The 20,724-nt window shown below is 34.8% G+C and overlaps 1 protein-coding gene across 6 annotated transcripts in view; it reads left to right on the plus strand.

The window, feature by feature from the left end:
* UTRN (utrophin) overlaps window positions 1-20,724 on the plus strand; it is a 497,690-nt gene that overhangs the window by 433,973 nt on the left and 42,993 nt on the right. For all 6 annotated transcript variants that reach the window (XM_055311522.1, XM_055311520.1, XM_055311521.1 and 3 more), the window contains 5 exons: window positions 4,433-4,634; window positions 10,415-10,500; window positions 14,382-14,539; window positions 16,086-16,252; window positions 17,159-17,270. In XM_055311522.1, the coding sequence (XP_055167497.1) occupies window positions 4,433-4,634; window positions 10,415-10,500; window positions 14,382-14,539; window positions 16,086-16,252; window positions 17,159-17,270 (725 nt within the window). The remainder of the gene's footprint in view (window positions 1-4,432; window positions 4,635-10,414; window positions 10,501-14,381; window positions 14,540-16,085; window positions 16,253-17,158; window positions 17,271-20,724) is intronic.

Consider the following 20,724-nt stretch of genomic DNA (forward strand, 5'->3'; position numbering starts at 1 on the left):
TGTGCAGTCACTGCTCTGTCGTTGTTCATTCATTTATTGGATGCCACGACTGTGCAGGAGATAAGACTGTGTAAAGAGACTTGGTTCCCACACTTGAGAAACGTCCATTTAGAGATAGCGTGTTACACACGGACATGCTTTCAGTGGATTCCTCAGAATGGAATGGTCTTTGCCATCGCGAACAAGGCAAGCTTCCTTGAGTATGAAGCACACAAGCGAGGCTTTAAAATTCACACAGGATTTAGGCACATGGCTATTAATCAGGGGTAAGAAGAAAGGGACTTCTATACATCAGCATCAGAGGTGTGGATGGTTTTCAGGGAATGCAGTGGAGTCTGAATGGAGTAGATTATGAGCTATCTGTCCAGGATTCAGAAATGTCCTTAAAATCAGTTTAGATCCACTTGGAAGGTCAGTACTTTTTTCACAAAACCTTTTCTGATTCCTTTAATTTTTTTGTTCCTCAGTCTCTCAAAATGTTTCATTTAATGTTTGCAGTGGTTTTCATAGACTCATTTTCTGTTTTGTGGGAGTTCAGAGATAGGCCCAGATGCAGATGTTTCCTTTAGACAATACCTGAGGCAGAAGGAAGGACCGAGTGAACAGGGACAAATACATAGTTCAGGTAAAAAAAATCACAGGGGCTAAGCTGGCAAATGGTGGGAGCAGGGAGGAGAGTAAGGATTTGTAAGGAGTAGGGAGAACTGATGACTAAGGGGGATTTGCCAGGTGATAACTGGCAGAGGGTGAAAGGAGAATGTTAGCACACTTCAGGATTTGCAGACTCCTGATCCATAGAAGATAGTAACACCATTACTGGATTGCAACATAATAAGTCAAGACCTTTATTTGGGACATATGAAGATGGAGGTCCCCAGAAGAGAATAGTATAGTTCTCTTTGGGAACAGAACAGCAGGAATGTGGATTGGGTGTTTAGACAGGAGATGGGGGATGAGGAAACAATCTGGAGCCATCCAGAAAGAAGGAATTACTGAAATATTGAAAGAGAGTGAGGGTATCAGTAGTACCGAGTGAAGGGACGTTGATACAAGACCTTGAGCACCACCTGTATTTCTGACATGTCTGGGGAAGAGGAAGTAGGAGAGTGTTGAGAAGGAATGGTCAAACAGTTCAAGAATATAAGGGTTCTAGAAGCCCAAGGTCAAGTGTTAAACTGTGTGGTTTTGCAGAACAGGAGAATGATGATCCATTTCCACTCGATCCCCTGTGCCTCATATGTGAGATTAAAGAGAAAGCCTGAAAGTCAGTTAGAAAATGATTCTGCTGTTTGTTTCATTTGCCACATGACTGAGCTGTCATATGTCTCCCCTTGAAAAGAGAAAATCATAATTTTGTGTGATTTAAATGTAGTCAGTTTTTTAAAGGAACCTAAATGTGACACATTTCAGGAAGGATGTATGCCTGGCTTAGGCACTAAGGCAAAGTGTCAAAGTAAATCACTAAAAACTGAAGAAATGATAGTCTGTGAGATATGGCAAATTGTCATAGCTACAAAGTATATCACAAAAGAGGCCTTTCTAGAAGAAATGCAAGGGCAAGCACGATCCAGGAAACAGTCTTTTTGGAATTTGGTCTCTTGTCTCTTTATGACATGTGTGGATACAATAGCAGTGCTGATTTGTTGGCATAATTAGTGTTGGAATTCAGAAAACTTAGAGCATTTTGGCAGTAGTTGAATATGTTTCTTTGTGACTCTGTGGAATTATAGTTCTATAGCTACCACCATGAAGCACTTCTCCTGTGAAGGATGAGTTTGAATTTTGCTCCTGCCCTCTGGAAGTTTGTAATCAAAAATGGTGTACAGTGCCAAGAAGTGGGGTAAAAATGATATTGAAGATCCAGATGGTTCTTAGCTTTTTCTGATACTGTCTCTAACTCATGGGAAGCTTACACAAGTTATTTCATACTTAGCTGAAATTTTACCAATGATATATTTGACACTGGATGTAAATGGATTGATCTATTATCCAGATTTGTGTTTTAATTTGTCTCTTTTTTTCTCTCTCTCTCTTTTATAAAGTCTTCCCTATTGAGTTGTTTTAGAAATAATTTTAATCTGTGTAATTTTAAAGCAGTTCTTTTCCATTACAGATCACTTGAAAAAATAGATCATTCTATGGTATTTAAGTAGCAAGAGTAGACACATTTCATAAGCATCTTTAAAAATTCAAAATGAGTGGTTATTCAGTGATTAAAAATAGAGAAATACAAAGGAAGCCATTCATTTTATTTAACTGTCAAAATATGTTCTTATATTTTTTTGAGGGGATAGTTTTATATCAGGCAAGGAGGAAATAGTTGGTTATCCCCTAAGCTTATTTATCTCTTTTAATGTTGAAAAGTTAAGTATGGTGGGGCACCTGGGTGGCTCAATCAGTTAAGCATCTGGCTCTTGATTTGGCTCAGATCATGATCTCAGGGTGCTGGGATCGAGCCCCGTGTTAGGCTCTGCACTTAGTAGGGAGTCTGCTTGAGGATCTCTCTCTCCCTTTCCCTCTGCCACTCTCTGTGCTCATGCTTTCTCTCTCTCTCTCTCTCTCTAAAATAAAAATAAATAAATCTTTAAAAAGAGTTAAATGTGGAGATAAGGAAAACATTTTATAAAGCAGGAATTTCAGTGAGCAGAACTTAAATTCATATGGGTTCTGTAATTTTCCAAACCCATATCTGTAGATTTAGAAGAGTCATCCCTACATTCAGTAAATACATAGGTACATGGTAATTTGATCATCTACTATTTCCCTGTTTTCCATTAGCTAATGAATAACTCAAAGTTGATTAAAAAGAAAGATTATGTGAGTTTTTTTCTTTTTTGTCTAAGCTTTTCCTCCTGGCTTTTGAGGATCTCCCCTAGTGCAACACATGCCTTCCCCTTTCATGACAAGTGTCTGCCTCACTGTAACCAATGCCACCTATGTGTAAGCCACATATTGTCCATACTGCCATTGTCATTTCTGAGAGCCTCCTAGACTTCCTTGAATTCTTGTCTTTTCCTAGGCAGTTCTATCTTCCTGGAATTCTTTCCTTGCTTTATATGGTCTCTTGTATCTTCCCTTCTTTATTATGTTTTAAAGATTTTATTTATTTATTCATGAGAAACACACACGAGAGAAAACAGAGACATAGAGTGAGAAGCAGGCTCCCTGTAGTGAACCTGATGTGGGACTCGATCCCAGGACCCTGGGATCATGACCTGAGCCAAAGGCAGACACTCAGTTACTGAGCCATCCCTCTTCTCTTCTTTAAGGCCCATTTCAAATCCCCACCTGCCCAGGGAGCCTTTTCTGGGCTTCTTCTACTCCCCTGTGGCAATAGAAATCTGTGTATTCTGGAGCACCTGGGTGGCTCAGTGGTTAAGTGTCTTGCCTCCGGCTCAAGATATCGTGATCCCAAAGTCCTAGAATCAAGTCCTGCATGGTGCTCCCCTCATGGAGCCTGCTTCTCCCTCTGCCTATGTTTTCTGCCTTTCTCTCTGTGTCTCTCACGAATAAATAAATAAAACTTAAAAAAATAAATCTATTTATTTTTATTTTTATTGCAGTTTCACTCCTTTTAGTAAAGTTATCAGTAGTATGCTTAACCTCTTCTTCTGACTGGCCATCTTTGTGAGCAGGGGCCCCAGCTTGTCCTTCCGTGCCCACCCTGCTCTAGTACCAGCCAGTCCCACTATAAATGTTCTGCATGTGAAGTGTAAAAGTGGGAGCAAATATACGAAGACCCATGGATGTGGGCCTATACTGTGGACTGCTGCAAATCTCATGTAACTTAAATGGCCCCTATGCCAAAGGATCATGGGCAGCAAACCAGGTTAGGGCCAGACTGGGAAGGCATTCTAGATCAAGTTTGTTTGGCAAGCAATAGAGAACTACTTTGACAGGACCCATTTTTTTAACTGAACATTTTCAGTGAATCTTGTATACCATGATGTACATGTTGAGAAACAGAATGATTAGTTTGGCAGTGGTATAAAGAATGACTGGGAGGGGGTGAGCAGGCTGTTCTCAGGAGTTAGGAGAAGAGCCGTGTCATATTTTAGATGTTCTACTATTTGGACTAGATTTATTTATGCCTTCCTATATTTAAAAGTAGAAAGAGCCTAAAGAGAGGAAAGCCAAAAAGGGAAAGTGGAAAGAGTTGATATTCCAAAGAGAAAAAAAAAAAAATGGGATCAGATTGAAAAGTAACAGAGTTTAGATGCAAAAGCATGAAAATAAGAGATACAAATAAAAGAAGTGTTTAGAAATGTAAGAATGGAAATGCTATTTATTTCTTTAAAAATTGAAATTAGCTTGAAAGGATAGATTCTTAAGTTGAAGAATCAAGCTAAAGATTTAAGATTAGAAATGTTTCTGTTGCAGTGTTGTTGTGTAATGTAATGACAGTGCATATTCCTTTTTCTTACCTGATTAGTGGATCTCTTAGAGTTGAATACAACAAATGAAGTTTTCAAGCAGCACAAACTGAACCAAAATGATCAGCTTCTTAGTGTTCCAGATGTCATCAACTGTCTGACAACAACTTATGATGGTCTTGAACAAATGCATAAAGATCTGGTCAACGTTCCACTCTGTGTGGATATGTGTCTCAACTGGTTGCTCAATGTGTATGACACGTAAGTTGCATTTTTTCTTCTTAAGATATAATCATTGAATGGAATATATTGATAATGCAAAAATGTCTCAATTTTGAAATGAGTTTTTTAAAAAGTACTTTCAAAGTACTTTTCATAGTGGAAATATTTACGTTAATTGTTGAAAAGAAGGACTTTCCAAAATTTGAGCTCTTAACCAACAACATAACAAAAAAGCATGTCCACCTATTACTTCAAGATTTTGCTTCAATTTATAAATGTTGTCAGATTTGTAGCATCATCTTGGGTAGGGGAAACCTAATATGAATAAGTCCTATTTTCTCCTCTCTTTTGAAAGACAAAAATTTATATTTGTTGTTATGAGTTACAGTAATTGACTGGCTCCTAATAATCCACTCTGCAATTTTTGTATGACAACTTAAGAGCAATTTGAATGGCAATTAAAGGGATTTAATTTATCTTTTGGTATTATCTTTATTTATTGCAATAGCAGTTATGTGTATGTGTGGTGTTTTAAATAATTTATGCTATAAGACACTGTAATATCTGTAATTTAATTAGATGCTCACTGTTACATAAAGAGCACTCTCAACTTGCAACGTAACTCATTCACCATTAATTTGGCTTTTTTGAATGTGACAGTGCATTTGTGAAATAATCAATTCTAGAAAGACCTGCTGTGGGCTGACATTTCTAAAACATTAGGAATTATTCATTCTTCTGGTAGGGGGTTAAAGTATGCAAAGATGAAATAAGAAAATGAGAACTGTTGATTTTCTTTCAGAACCTAAAAGTTATTTTCTACTAATTAGCTGCATGAAAATTTATGTTTGTCATCCTTTTATTTGATTTAGAGAGAAAGAAGATAGGTGATAATTTATACATGCACATGTATTTAGCAGTGGATTGATTCCATATAAGAAGTAAAAGGTGACAATTGCTTTAGGGATGATTTAATTAAAATTGTTTATTCTTTTGATTAGAAAGTTTGTTATCTTTCAATATTCACAAATGTCACAACAAAGTTTTTTTTTTCTTAAATAATTAAATAGCCCCTATGTGCTAGAGGACTCTTAAGAAAGTCACTGAAGAACAGATAGGTAGCATAAATCTCAATTATAATAATGAATGTGGGATTTACTATATCCCTGTCTGTTTTCTTTTAATACATTTCATTTTATCCTTCTAGAATAAAATATGACTTTGGCATTAATTCACTATTTAGCCGATCTTCAATTTTTTAAACCTCCAAAAGAAACATTTTCTATATAGTAAATTCACCAAGATAGTTGGTCAATTGGATGTGTTAACTACAAAACCTATAACTTAATTTGAGGGCCCAGGAAGAATGCTACATTCATAGATTACTTGGTTGAGAACTCCATTAAGTTCTATAAGGGCATGGTAGAGGTGGATGTTTTGAGCAATAATTTCAGGAAGAACTGGAGAAGATGTTAAACCACCCTCATCTAGTTCAAACACCCTACATTAGTTTGCTAGGGCTGCCATAACAAAGTACCACAAACTAGGCGACTTAAATAACAGGAATTTTTCTTACTAGAAGTCCAAGATCAAGGTGTCAACAGGATTGGTTTCTTCTGAGGCCTCTCTCCTCAGCTTAGAGATGGTTATCTTCTCCCTGTGTCTTCACATGGTCTGTCTTCTATGTGTGTTAACATCTGTTGCATTGGATTGGGGCCCACCCCATGATCTCATTTTGGGTCAATTACTTCTCTAAAGACCCTATCTTTGAATACAATCATATTCTGAGTTACCAAGTGGTTAGACCTTCAACACATGAATTCTAGGAGACTCTAACTCATAACATGTCACATATGTTGTTTTCACTGGACAGCCCAAAGGGAATAGTGCCACTTAGTTGTGAAGGAAGCAGAATGTGAAATGTTGTGATTCATATTCTAGGGAATCAAATGTTGGCATATTTCCACTTTCCATCATCAAATGTGAACACATGGGAAATGCTACACTGAGGTACTGTTTCTTATTTAGACAGTTTCTTGAAATTTTCCATTTTAAAGGAAAAAAATCTTTTCCATGCCAGAGAAATATAGTGAAGACCATGCTGGATCAGAATGCTGTATGCATCCAGTCTAGTTTTCTGTCCTAGAGAGAAATATCATGCATTAACGTAAAAGGAAAAAAATATAGCTAATCATATGATGGCAGTCTCAGATAGCCAGAGTTGATTACCCAAATTTCTCTAACAACCATAATTTATCTAAACAAGACTTATTCAAGTTACTAGTTTTCTTTGAGCATTAGAACATTTTGGACCCTAAGAAGTCTCTGAACCTTGGAAATAGTACTACGATCTCACCTTTCCATTCATTCAGCTTTTTTGATATTCACTATTTAACTATATATTTTTGACTGCCTTTGTGTAGTATGCTACAGCCAGAGCTGATACTTTGAGTTCTTGAAGTATATTCAAACAGCTCTTGAAATAATGAGTGATGCATACACAGGAGATCTTAGAATTCTAGAAGGAGAAGACTTCCATCTTCCATTCTTCCCTTTTCATTTTACTCTGCTCTCTTCATTTTACTGATTAAGAAATTGACCCAGTGAGATAAGACAATTTATCCATAGCCACTTCTTGCACATTAGTGGTAGATAGGGAATTAATACTCAGGTTTCTTTAATAATCACTTGATTATTTCTTCCATATTGCCATATCTAAGAAACATAGTACTTTATAAGTTATATTAAGCTATTTTTTTCAAGTTTTAACATGTATCCAACTCCTAATACTCTGAATTTTACAAAAAAAAAAGTCTATTCTGTTGTGAATGATGAGAATCCAAATTTTTTATTCTGGTTGCTTTGTACCTTGGCAGCCACTCAACTTTTGGCATCTCAATTTCTCATCTGAAAAATTGAGGTAAAGATATCTACTCTGCTTACCATACGTAAGATATTTGTGAAGGGCAAATGAACTAATATATGTAGAAAGGGCTTTCTAAACTATAAAGATAAAATTTATTCCATCTATGAGTTCACAGCCTCACTCAGTCTTCATCTTCCCAGGTTAAAATGCCTTAACTTCTGATCTTCCTTCTAAATTTAATAGAAATCAAAAATGTTTAAATCATGATTTAAAGCAATAGTCTGGAACACTTGGTTTAAATATTTTTGTCCCTACAGAAAATATTAACCTCATTTACTGCAGTGTTATTTTTTCACTATGCCAAGATGGATATAATTTTATAAGGTACATATTTTTCCAGTTAATTTCAGGAGTTACTTTGGAAGACAATCAGGGACCAAATATTAAATATTGGGTTATATCATTTACTAATAAATTTCTTTGCCTCCCTCTTCTTTTTCAAATCTAGATGTCTTATTTAATATCAGAGCTCTCTATCATCTGGTTCCAGATGGTAAAACCTGGACTACTTTATCAACTGTTTAGCCTTAATACAAGTCTTTCCCGCACCTGAAAGCATCTAGTGTCTGGTGCTCCACTCCTGCTTTTGTCCCCTTGCCCATGTTTTTCCTATAATAATCTACTCTCTTCTAGGGACAGTCCAGCTATGTCATGCTTTCAGTGTTTGATTTGAGACTTATCTCCTCTACCAAATGTTATGAGACTAATAACAAGTCAGCCACAACTTTCTTATGCTTGATTTATTTCCATGCATAAAGGTTGCTCTCCTGTTTTTTGTGCATTTCCCATTGTTTTTGTCCCTCCTCTCTAGCTGTGTGTGACCTTATCATGGGTAGGAATTGTGCCTTAACTTTTCTGCTGGTCCTCCTGGTACACAGAACAATGCTGGGACCACAGTAAACCTTCATAACTGCTAATGGTGTGATGATTGGATGATTGACATTTTCAGTAGCCTTCCTGATGATGCCCCTTTCTTCTATTGTCACCATAGTCTGGAGGTTATCCTCTAATACATGTCATTTTTATCTTTTTTCCCTTAAGGGACTGCTTTGTCTTTCCCTGTGTCCATGTGCTAGTCTATTTACCAGCCTTTTGCTATCTTCTGTAACTCTATTGCCTGATTATCCAGAAAATAAAATTTCTTGATTCATGAGAGAAGAAAAACAGACATGGTATATTTTGGGGTGATAATTAGGAAACACTTAAAAATGTAAACTAGAAAAACAATTTGTAGCATGACTCAGTTTAACTTGAAAATATTTCTATAATGGCAAGAAACTGGAATGAGTACATTAACTTAGATTTCTGCTTATAATGGCTATATGTATTTAAAAATTTAAGTATTAATTATTTCATTGGTCACTTTTGAATGTTGCACACATGCATATTAACAGTTTAATAAGTTTATTGGATGTGATTTCATATAGATTATAAAGTTTAGGCTATTAAGTGACTGTTTTGAAAATACATTTTACTGATCTCAGCATGTTTTTCTCTTTTATTTATTTTATAACTTATATGTCATGGTATATATATAGAAACTTACCTGCATATTTATAATTTGAGAATAGAAGATATACATTAGTATTAATAGTAGGAATATCAATAAGAACAAGATTTAAACACAGTTTGACAAAAATACCACCTAAAATTAACATGATATGACACAAATATTTATCTGTTTTTTAGATAGCATGAGTTACTAAATTTTATGTAATGATATGATTTATCAACTTTAATGATATTTATCAACTTTTAAATGATATGATTTATCAACTTTAATGATAAAGTTACATAGATATTAGATACAGGTATGAAGTATACTGTACTTATATATTGAAAACATGTCTTGAGAAAAATTAATATTAAAAACCTAAACTGAAAGCAGATTCTGACTATGAAATAATAGAGATAGCAAGAAAGACTTTTTTTCTAGATTGTGTGTTGCTCCTTAGCAAAGATCAGGTTATCAATTTTTGTGGTTTCTGCATTTCCCATTCTCCATCCCCAGGATCTAATACATTAGGACATTTGGTAGACAACTCAGAAATACTTTGACACATAACAGGAATAAAGACAGCTCTATGCTTTTAAAAATAAAAATTTTCTTCTAGTCAACTTATGGTCTCTTGTTGGCATAGTACAAAGCTGTTTCCTAGTGTTGATTAATTAATACATTTTGTATTTAATTATAATTTGAGTCTTCCCCAAATAGAAATTTCACACCTAAGATCACCATCTATTATAATTGAAATAGTAACCTGAGAAAACTGAATTGACAGAGACCAATGAAGACAACAGGCTTTTAAGTATCTAACAAGTTATTAGCCCTCAATATATAGTTAATTTTATATAGTTTTTGTACATGTAGTTTTGTACATTTTTGTAGTTCTGGTACATTCTATAGTTTCTGTACATTAATTTTCTATAATTTTTGTATATTTTGTACCTTTGTTTTTAGATACATCATATTTTTCTTGCTATATTAAGCCACATGCATATTATATATAGCTTTTGCTATCTATTTTAAATTTTGCATTTATAATTATTAACAGATAGATTTTAATTCATACTATTCCCAAAAATATCTTTTTCAGCTTTGTAATTATCATTTTCATTTTACTTTTATTTGTTCTTCCAAGTTCATGTATTACATGTAAAGTGACTTCAGGTTCTGTATTCTTCAGATTGGGTCAAACATGCTATTAAAACATGTCGTGAAATTATGGTATGGGTTTAAAATTAATTGTTCAAAGTGAATAGAAAATTTGCATCTCTAAGGTGCAATCATCTTTCAGTAATTTACCGTCAAGAAAACAGATATTCAGAAACAATTAGTGTCCTATATACAGCTTTAAATACATCTAACGTGTTGAAATTCTTACAATTATAGGGGTCGAACTGGAAAAATAAGAGTGCAGAGTCTGAAGATTGGATTGATGTCTCTTTCCAAAGGTCTCTTAGAAGAAAAATACAGATGTATGTAAGACTTTTCCTGTACAATTATGGTTTTAGTAATATTAATGATAATAGCAGTTGATTGGAGGTTTCCTTTATATGATTTACTTGTAATAACAATTTCTATTCTTTTTACCCCTTACTAGACACATCCTGGGCTAGACAAAGGGTGTCAGTGAGAAGTGATGTGGATTTGTGTGAAATGAGGCAAGGTGCCTCAATGAAGTGAAAACCAACTGCACATTATATCTCATCTAAGTCTTAGAATAATCACTTCAGAATGTAGGCATTGTGACTTTCGTGTTCCAGCTAAAAAAAATTAATTCTGAGTTGGGTTAAAAATCTCATCAGTGGCTGCAGAGACAATAAATTATGAGAGTAGAATGAGAACATGTAGATTTTTCTGACTCTAACGCCCAAGAGTCTTTCTCTCTGTACTTCTACTGCTTGAAAAAAAATTAAGATGGACTAGAACTTTCCTATTATTCTTTATTATAGAACCTTGTGTACTTCTAATGCCCCCTCAGGAAAAAAAATGAGATGGACTAGAACTATTACAGGCTTTGGCAAAGAATTATATTTTATAACATGAGAAAATAATAAATTTTGTTTGTCCTTATTCACCAAATAAATCAGTGGTATACTTTTAGCTTTCAGTTAACAAAGGGCAGGCATCCTGACATTTTGAAAGGGATAGGCTCAGGAGCCGAGGAGACGTGCCTTCAAATCTCAGCTTTGCCACTTAGTGGCTGAGTGACTTTAGGCAGGTTACAGGATCCCACTAAAGATCACCAGCTAAAAGGCAGTATTACTCACATTTCACATTTCAGCCTCCAGAATGGATTTCCTTCAGCTGAAGAATGAAGCCAATAGTTCTTGCTTTGAAAGCAATTAGAGATAATATGTGAAAAGTACCTATAAATCACAGCTGTTGAATAAATGGTAGCAGTTGCTGCTGTGCCTCTAAACTCTTTTAACTACTGTAAAGTTTTTCTGATTTAATTTGTTCATAAAGTCTGGGTAACTTGGTCCTATCATGCGTATCACCAGATGATTCTTTTTTTTTTAAGATTTTATTTATTCATGAGAGAGAGAGAGAGGCAGAGACACGGGCAGAGGGAGAAGCAGGCTCCATACAGGGAGCCCGCTGTGGGACTCCATCCCGGGACACCAGGATCACACCCTGGGCTGAAGGCAGATGCCCAACCTCTGAGCCACCCAGGTGTCCCTCACCAGATGATTCTTCACAAAATATATCCATAACATTTTGGGGAGAGCGGTAGGGATATTTCATGAATGTGGAGAGACGAAAAACAAGAGGATATTTGATCCCAGGTCCTATAAACTTAGTTAAGTTTAGCATCATCTGTGAACAGACATAAGTTTTTAAAAACTTATTTTCTGTGATGTCTGTGAGGTAATTCGTGAATTATAAGTCTAGGTCATGATGGCTTGTTTTTCTTAAACAGTTTGACAAGAATGTCAGTGATAAGAGATGTAGGATTTGTATGAAACAAAAAGCGGATAGTAAGATCAGGTGAGGTGCCTTGATGGTAGTCAGAACCTAGCAGAAGCTTTGCAGAAGGCTTTTATTTGATTGGTTTTTATCCAAAATTTAAATCATCTACAACATCGTAATTGTCAAAAGATAATCATTTTCAAAGCTAAAAAGATCATTTTTTGTAATGAGTGGGAAAGAAAAATGTTAATAAAAACATCACTGTAGCACTATTTTAAAAAGGACTTTTTATCATTTATAGTTTGGGGTTTTCATGTGCTTCTGAAAGAATGTAGGTTCCTTAAAGGTAACAGTTACATCATGATGCTCATCTTACTCTGAAACAAATACAAATTCACTCTCAAAGTGTACCATGAATATTAAAATGTAGGAATGTTCTGTTTTCCTAGATCAATGATTTCTCCTCCCTTCCTTTTCAAGTTGGCTATCAAAAAGCAAGCTGAAACCAAAAGAAAGAGTTATAACACGGTGACTGTAGTTATAGGGCAAAACCAAATATAATATATAAAGATTTCTTTTATCTGTATACATACCTTCAAACATATGTCTGAAAGGTATAATTTTCAAATGAGGAGCCTATTTCAGCATACCTGTATTCACGCACTCGTAATACAATGGACATACTTTCTACAAATACCAGCAAATTCAACATTAAATTTTCAGATTATGGCAAAGAAAGTAGAAGCCCTGCAATGAGAATTTCTGATATTTATCTTAATCCATGAAGTATGCCATTTTAGTACTTAATTAAATAAGACATCCTTTGGGTTAAAATCTTTAAATCTTTCCTGCAAGTATTGAGACTACGGAAATGTTTTGGAGTTTTGTTTTGTTTTTTATTTTGAGGTCCTTAGCAACTCTGATTTTAGTTTTGATTTCCCCAGTGATATCAGAACACTTCATTATTATTTCCATTGTTAGATTAATATTGAAGACAATTTGCTCTCCAAACTCAATGGCATAGGTGCTATTCTGGTTCAATTGGTATCCATCTGCACAGTGATTTTGCAATGGCTAATGTCAGTGTCTTGACCCTGGTGACACCTCCTTCTCTTAGCACCTTCTTGAGAATATCTCTTAGTTACATTCTACCAACTGCTGGACATTCTTGCTTATAGCTGAGTGGCTTTCTTGCCTCATCAAAAATGCATTTACAAGAATGCATTTTGCATCTCTTCTGTGCTGATTTGTTGGAACTTGATTTTTAGATTGTGACCTGTTCCCACATCCTAATATTCCTCTTTGTTTCTGACTATAATATGAAAATAAGAACTTTTATCAGAATTCAGATGTCAAAATGTTAAAGAATCTTTTCTTCTGTGTTTTATGTGTAGCATTACCTTAACTGTGGCATAGTAGTATAGCTGTCTTCCTCAAAAGAGGAAAATTTGGCATGATTCATGTCACTGAAATGTGTACATCTCTGTATAGAGAGCATTATTACTTAGAAGGTCTCTTCCTAGCAGTGGGTTTAAAACAAGAGTCATAAGAGTCCTAAATAAATATTTTCTGGCTATGAAAGTCTTATTTTTAACAAAGGGAAGAAGGGTGAAGGGTAGACAGAGTGAGTGAAGGGGAGTGGGAGATATAGGCTTTTAGTTATGGAATGAGTAAATCACAGTAATAAAAGGTATGGCATAGGGAATGTAGTCAATGGTAAAGTAACAGCATTGTATGGTGACAGATGGTAACTATACTTGTGGTAGTGAGCATAGCATAACGTATAGAGATGTTGAATCATTATGTTGTACACCTGCATCTAATATAGCATTGTGTGTCAACTGTACTCAAATTTTTATGAAAGGAAGAAAAAAAGAAAAACACAGAATTCTGACCAAATCTAAGTGAACAAATGATAATAAAAATTAAATTTATCTTACTTGGATTCACTTCCTCTGTGTAAACGTAAAGTTACATTTCACTGTAATTACTATGTCAGAATCACTGAGCTTGGTTCAGTTGTTTGAAAATTCACTGTTGGCAGTGTTAGATTTAGCTTTATTTCCCTTAAAAGAAAAATACACCAAGGTGATAGACTTTCATCTGATGTCTATTTACCAAGTATTGTTTAGGAATGATTTTTAGGACCAAATACATATTTACTCTCCTTTTTTTCTGTTCTCATTAAACTTCATATGAAAAGCATTTAGAATTTGCGTGATTTTTTTTAAGTTTTTAAAACCTGGAAATTCCTTTCCAAAAAATATTTGTTTCTGTAAGAAAGTGGATTGCTTTTACATGAAATTTAAATAACTCATGTGATTCATGTCCACATAATTTTTTTTAAATCGACATCATTCAGTTGACAAAACCAAAGATATCATTTACATAAAAGAATAGTCTAAGCAGATGGAAGTTAACCTCTGGGCTCTCTTCTTTGTAGATCTCTTTAAGGAGGTGGCAGGCCCGACAGAAATGTGTGACCAGAGGCAGCTTGGCCTGTTACTTCATGATGCCATCCAGATCCCTCGGCAGCTGGGGGAAGTAGCAGCTTTTGGGGGCAGTAATATTGAACCCAGTGTTCGCAGCTGCTTCCAACAGGTAAACGAGAAGGATCGCTGGTATGTAGAACGTATCAGGAATGGTGTTGAGGATGTTGTGAGAATTGGAACAGGGAACTTGTGCTAGAACCGAATCAGAAAATGTTGGGTACCATCCCAGTAAGTTTGTGTTTTAAATTTTTTCAAACACATTTCATTCAAGGAATAGCAACCTTCTCAAGGAGACTTACTATTTGTAAATGGATAAAACGCCACGTCTTTAAAATGTGCTACTAGATTGCTGTGATTGACCCTCACTTTGCCCTGGGCCTCACCTTTTACCACTCATCCCCTTCCTGTCTGTTTCCAGTGGCAATTTTACTTCCTTCATTCCTGCCCTAGCACCTTTGGACATGTGCCTTTTGTTTAGTATATTCTTTCTTACCCTTCACCTACAAACTCTATTCTCCTGCTAATCCTTATTCTTTCTTTTGATCTTTGCTTATTTCACATTCTCTGAAAATCCTTCTCTGAGCCCTTCAAGTGAAGGGCTTCAGTATGTGTTCCTACTGTATTTACCTGAATCTCCTCTGTCTTCTTATGATGTTCATGAAAGTATAACCACATACCAAGTTATATAATTGATTGGGGTTTTTTCTTCCATACAAACCCCCAAATTCTTTTTAATGTATATAAAAGCATTCTGGAAATGTTACTACTGATGTTATATGTATGCATAAAGGAAAAAGCTATAGATATTTTGCCGAAGCATATCCAGTGATTTATTGTTGCTGAGAAAAAAAAATGCTCACACCATCTCTTTAAGGAGAATTGATGTTATGGGTTATTACATTTACATTTTATAATGGCCGTTATACTTGTTTTAGAAATACAAAAAATACCAAATGAAAATTCTAAATATGGTTCTACCATGTACTGGTTCATGGGGTGACCTTGACAAAAGTGGGAGAACGATGTTACAAATTTAACTTTACACATATGAAAATTAGTTAGGATTAGGTTTAAAGAGAGATTCAGACTTTAATGCAGTTAATCATAATAAATTTGGAAATGTTGCCAAGTATATTCATAGTAATATATTCCTAGTATGCTGTTGTAATGGGTGGACCAGGACACAGAAATAATAGTTTTTATTTAGCATCTGTAATGACCTTCAAGTTTGGGAAGTTACCAATGAGTTTTTCTCAAATTTTTACTTAGATAAACGAGTTTTATAGGATTAAAATTTTATGCAAAAATAGTACCTTGAATTGTGTGGTTTGAGGTTTTGTTTTTTGTTTTTGTTTTTAATCTGAGTCTATTAGGGAGGGCAATGGGATTTTTTTTTCTTCTTCCTTATAAGATTATTTGTTTTTTTCTGATTTTAAATTCTAGATTTTTCTCTCCATTAAGAACCTTAAATATTTTGTGATTTAACTGACCTGGAAAGAGTTCTATAACTTTTCTTTCACTTCATACAGATTTTCAGAAGATTATAAAGCAATACCTGCTGCAATTTCAATGAAGAGATTTTCTTCACTTTATATATATATATATATATATATATATATATATATATATATTTTTTTTTTTTTTTTTTTTACCAGAATAACAACAAGCCAGAGATAAGTGTAAAAGATTTTATAGATTGGATGCGTCTGGAACCACAGTCCATGGTTTGGCTGCCAGTTTTACACCGAGTGGCTGCAGCTGAGACTGCAAAGCATCAAGCTAAATGCAACATCTGTAAAGAGTGTCCAATAGTTGGGTTCAGGTAAGATGATATGTTGCCAGGGATAGCAGGAGACTATTTTCTGTTCTGTTGTTATAATTTCAGTGTACATTTACCATCCCTTCCCACTGATTCCATTGGGGGTTTGTATCCTCAGTAAATGAGAATCTTAGCATATTCCATCTATCTGAAAATGGCATTCCTTCTTATAATTACTACATGAAGCTTATTTTATTATTATTGTTATCTATACCACTTGGCTCCAGAAATGGAGATTATTCTGAATTTCTATTTACGTAGATTCCAGAAATGTTCATGCATAATAATTGTATGACTCAATTTACATATATGGCTCTGATGGAATTTGCTGATGTTGTAAGGCCTTTGGGGTCAAACTTAGTAAGCAGAAAGCAACATTTAAATAGTGAGAAGTAACTAGATTTCTTTATGTTACTTATGCCCAAGTTTGCTGTGAAATTGATTAACCCTGATTCATTCTCACTGGAGAAAGCTTTGTCAGGGAATTTTGAGATTCATTTCTTATTGACAGTGTAATTTAAAAATCTGATGTGTCAAGCTAATAAACATGACTCTCCTTCTCTGCCATTTGCATTCACTTTCATACATTACAGAAAAACGTCTGACATGGATATTTGTCTTCTTGTAATGTTGAAAAAAATGGCAAAATGCTTTAGAGACTTGGATTTCAAAAATTTGCTTTTCTTTTTTTTTTTTCACTTGGGAGGTGGGTTACTTAATTTCCCTTGTGAAATCCAAGATTTTCTTGGCCCTAATTTGGAGCTAAGATACAAAGAAAATTCTACATTTTGTGACCAATCTACCTTTATTTCCATGGTGATTTGGATGAATGGCATTCCTGCCCACAGCCGAATGATTTGGACTAAAATTAGGCATGCAAGCTAATGAATTTTCTTTTCTTTTCTCTAGGTATAGAAGCCTAAAGCATTTTAACTATGATGTCTGCCAGAGTTGCTTTTTTTCGGGTCGAACGGCAAAAGGTCACAAATTACATTACCCAATGGTGGAATATTGTATACCTGTAAGTACTGAGCCACTTGGTTGGTTGGTTGGGTGGTTGGTTGGTTGGTTGGTTGGTTGATTGGTTGTTTGGTTGTTTAGAGAAGTGGGGAACAGAGAGAGAGGGAGAGAGAATCTTAAGCAGGTTCCATGCCCAGTGGGAAGCCTGACTCAGGGCTCCATCTCACCACCCTGAGATCGTGCATGACCTGAGCCAAAATCAGGAGTTGGATACTTAACCAACTGAGCCACCCAGGTGTCCTTCTTGTTTTTTTTTTTTAAATGACATATTGCTTTTGTATTAATTGACATCAAAATTATTTGGTGTATTTAGACTTAAATTTTTATGGAAAAAATCAATTTTAAGATTATTTAACTAATTTTTTTGTGTTTTTGTTTTCTTTTAAACAAATACTTCTATGTTGAATTCATTAACAGAATAATTATCCTTTTTTCAGAAAAATTTATTTATTACATTTTGTTTACATCTGTGCTTTGATTTTAAACTTAACTTTCTTGGTAGCAAACTCTTTTTAGGAACTTACACTGGTCTGCATTGAAAATGATACTGTGTGACGAGAAACCGTCTCTTTTAGACAGTTAAAGTACATGTTTCCATAGAATAAAACACTGAAAATAAATTATCTGGGTCAATGAATATGAATATTTTTATGGCCATAATTCTTCATGTCAACTTATTTCCAAAAGATATTTATACCACTTTACATTATTACCGCATTTTGTTAATATCCTGATTCTATTACAATCTCACTAGCATTGGATACCAAGTCTTGTTCCTTTGATTTAAAGCTATTTTTTTCTGAAGTTATCTTCATTTGCTATAAAGAGCTATTTTCTAGCTTCCTTTCAAATAGTGAACCAAAATTTATTCATAGAGTTGTATATTTTCTTTAGGTTTAAGCAGTTGAGTTACTTTTTGGATTATAAATTGACAGAAAAACAGCAATATTTATAAAACATACACATATAAATCTCTCCATCTTAGGTATCTTATCTCAAATAAATAGGTGCTGCATTTGCGGAGAGGAAATCTCTAGAAAATGCTGTGAGATTATAATAGATGAAATACCCATAGTGCATGATAACTAGGAAAAAAATCCCCCAAGAAAATTTATGAAACACCATTTATTACTATGATTAACATATTTTTTCACTCAACAAATAAGTATTGAGTACTTGCCTTATGTTAGACACTATTCTCAGCTTTAATTCATCAGTGTACTACCAGGGTAGACAAAATTACTGTCTCTCCTGCTACTTTCCATTTAGGTGGAGGGAATGTGTGACAAGGAACAAGGAAACAAATAAATGAGATCATTACAGATTATAGTAAGCGACTTAAAAGAAATAAATGGGTAATGAGATAGAAGATTAGAGGAGGCGCTTTAGATAAAGAAATCAGGAAAGGTCAGCCAGAGAAGTTAACATTTGAGTTGAGATTGAAGGATGAGAAAGAAGCAACTGTGTGACGAGCTAGTAGGAAGGTATTTCAGAGAAGAAAGAGACACAGAAGTCTGGACATGGGAAAGAGGTTGGCATGGTTGGAGCACAGAAAAAAATGGAGCAGATTTCCACAAGGAGAGGGCAGAAAGTAGCACCAGCTATGTCATTTGAAGTGCCCAGAGCACAGGGAAGAGGTGGACCCCTTATTTGGAATGTCTATAGCTTTTAAAATGTCAACAGCAGAGCATTAAGCCAAACTTAGGGAGCTTGTTACTATGAGATCCCTGCAACTGCACAGGTCACACATCCATGCAGATGGGAAAGAAAGAGGTAGGAATGTTGGGGGAACAGAAAAAAATGGGTGAATTTCTCTGTCTGCAAAAGGGAGAGTGGTAGGAGATGAGATGAAACATAAAGGCGGCAAAGATTGTGCAGAACCTTACTGGTTGATGTAAGAAATTTGGGAGAAATATAGCATTAATATTTACATGATTAGAAGTAGGCATTTAGGAAACTGATTATAAAGAGCTAAGGTCAAAACAGAAGAATCACAAAGTAAATATATGTTAAAGATGTACACAAATGTGACGACATGTTTAAAGATGTATAAAATTATGGTTTTTCCTGGGCTTAAATATGATTCCTAATGATTTTGCAAAATACACAATTCAAAATATACATCTCTTCAACATTAGTCATTGGCCAATTGGGGCATGCTTGCAAATCACTGATACGTTGATGCATTTCACTGATGCATAAAAACTGTCATTTTAAAATGAAATCTGTAGGTTACCCAAAGCTCCTCTTGTTACATAGATTTTGCAGAGTCATTGTTGTCATATCTAAGATCACAGCTTTGTAAGGGATCCTGCGTAGATGTGCTTTGGGAGGTCCTTTGCCCCTTTCTGGAGTTTGTATAGTGATCTTAATTAGCAACCTACTCATAAATCATCTTATGACAGGTTATTTTCTGCATTTGACCTCACAACTCTTGATAAAGTAGCTAGAAATATATGTAAGTTTAATTTTTGAATGGTACACTCCAATTTAATAGTAACGAATTACTACATTGATGAGTTTCCAGTTTTCTTTCTTTTCATCAGCATTCTTTGGATTTTGCTCTCCTCTTTTCAGTAAACTTTATATATATATTTTTTCATTTTTTATCCTATATATATATATGTATATATATATATATATTTCATCTTTTACTCAATATTCCCTAAACTCATTTGATGTCTGCCTTAGAAGAGAAATTCAAATGTGAGTTTTTCAATACAATGATAATAAGCACTGTTAATGGATCAAACCTTTCCATACAGATCTTGGTGTTTGCATTTCTCATAGTGCTGGGATCTCCATTTGTGGCTGGGATGGTTCTCTCATTATATTACTGACTTCATTTCTTTCCCCTTTAACTTCCTTCTTCAGCTGAATCTCAATGTGTCTATTGTTAAAGGTTTTCTGAAGCCTTATTTTAAACCCTGAAAGCTCCAGAAATATTTCTTCAAATATATCAGCTTGCTGTGACAATGTTTGTCTTTAGATGTAAGCAGACTAATGGTGTGTGAACTCTTGATCATAATTTATGAAGGCATTTTATGAAATTGATAGCAAAACATTTATACATAGAAGTGAATTCTTCTTTCTCTAGAAGAATCTTTTTTTTTAATATTTTACTTATTTATTCATGAGACACACACACAGAGAGAGGCAGAGACACAGGCAGAGGGAGAAGGAAGCTCCATGCAGGGAGCCTGACGTCGGACTCGATCCTGGGTCTCCAAGGATCAGGCCCTGGGCTGAAGGCGGCACTAAACCACTTAGCCACTGGGGCTGCCCAAAAATGACTTTTTTAAGCTCCTATTTTATTCCATTATTCTATAACCCAACTTTGTACATTTAAGAAGTTTATGATTGGACTCAGTAAGAGTTCATCTAAAACAGCCAACATGACATAGATTCTGTTTAATCCCTGTCACCACTCTCTCTCTTTGTCCCTACAAATCTCA

This window comes from Nyctereutes procyonoides, unplaced genomic scaffold (assembly GCF_905146905.1).
Source record: "Nyctereutes procyonoides isolate TBG_1078 unplaced genomic scaffold, NYPRO_anot_genome, whole genome shotgun sequence".
NCBI classification, from domain to species: domain Eukaryota; kingdom Metazoa; phylum Chordata; class Mammalia; order Carnivora; family Canidae; genus Nyctereutes; species Nyctereutes procyonoides.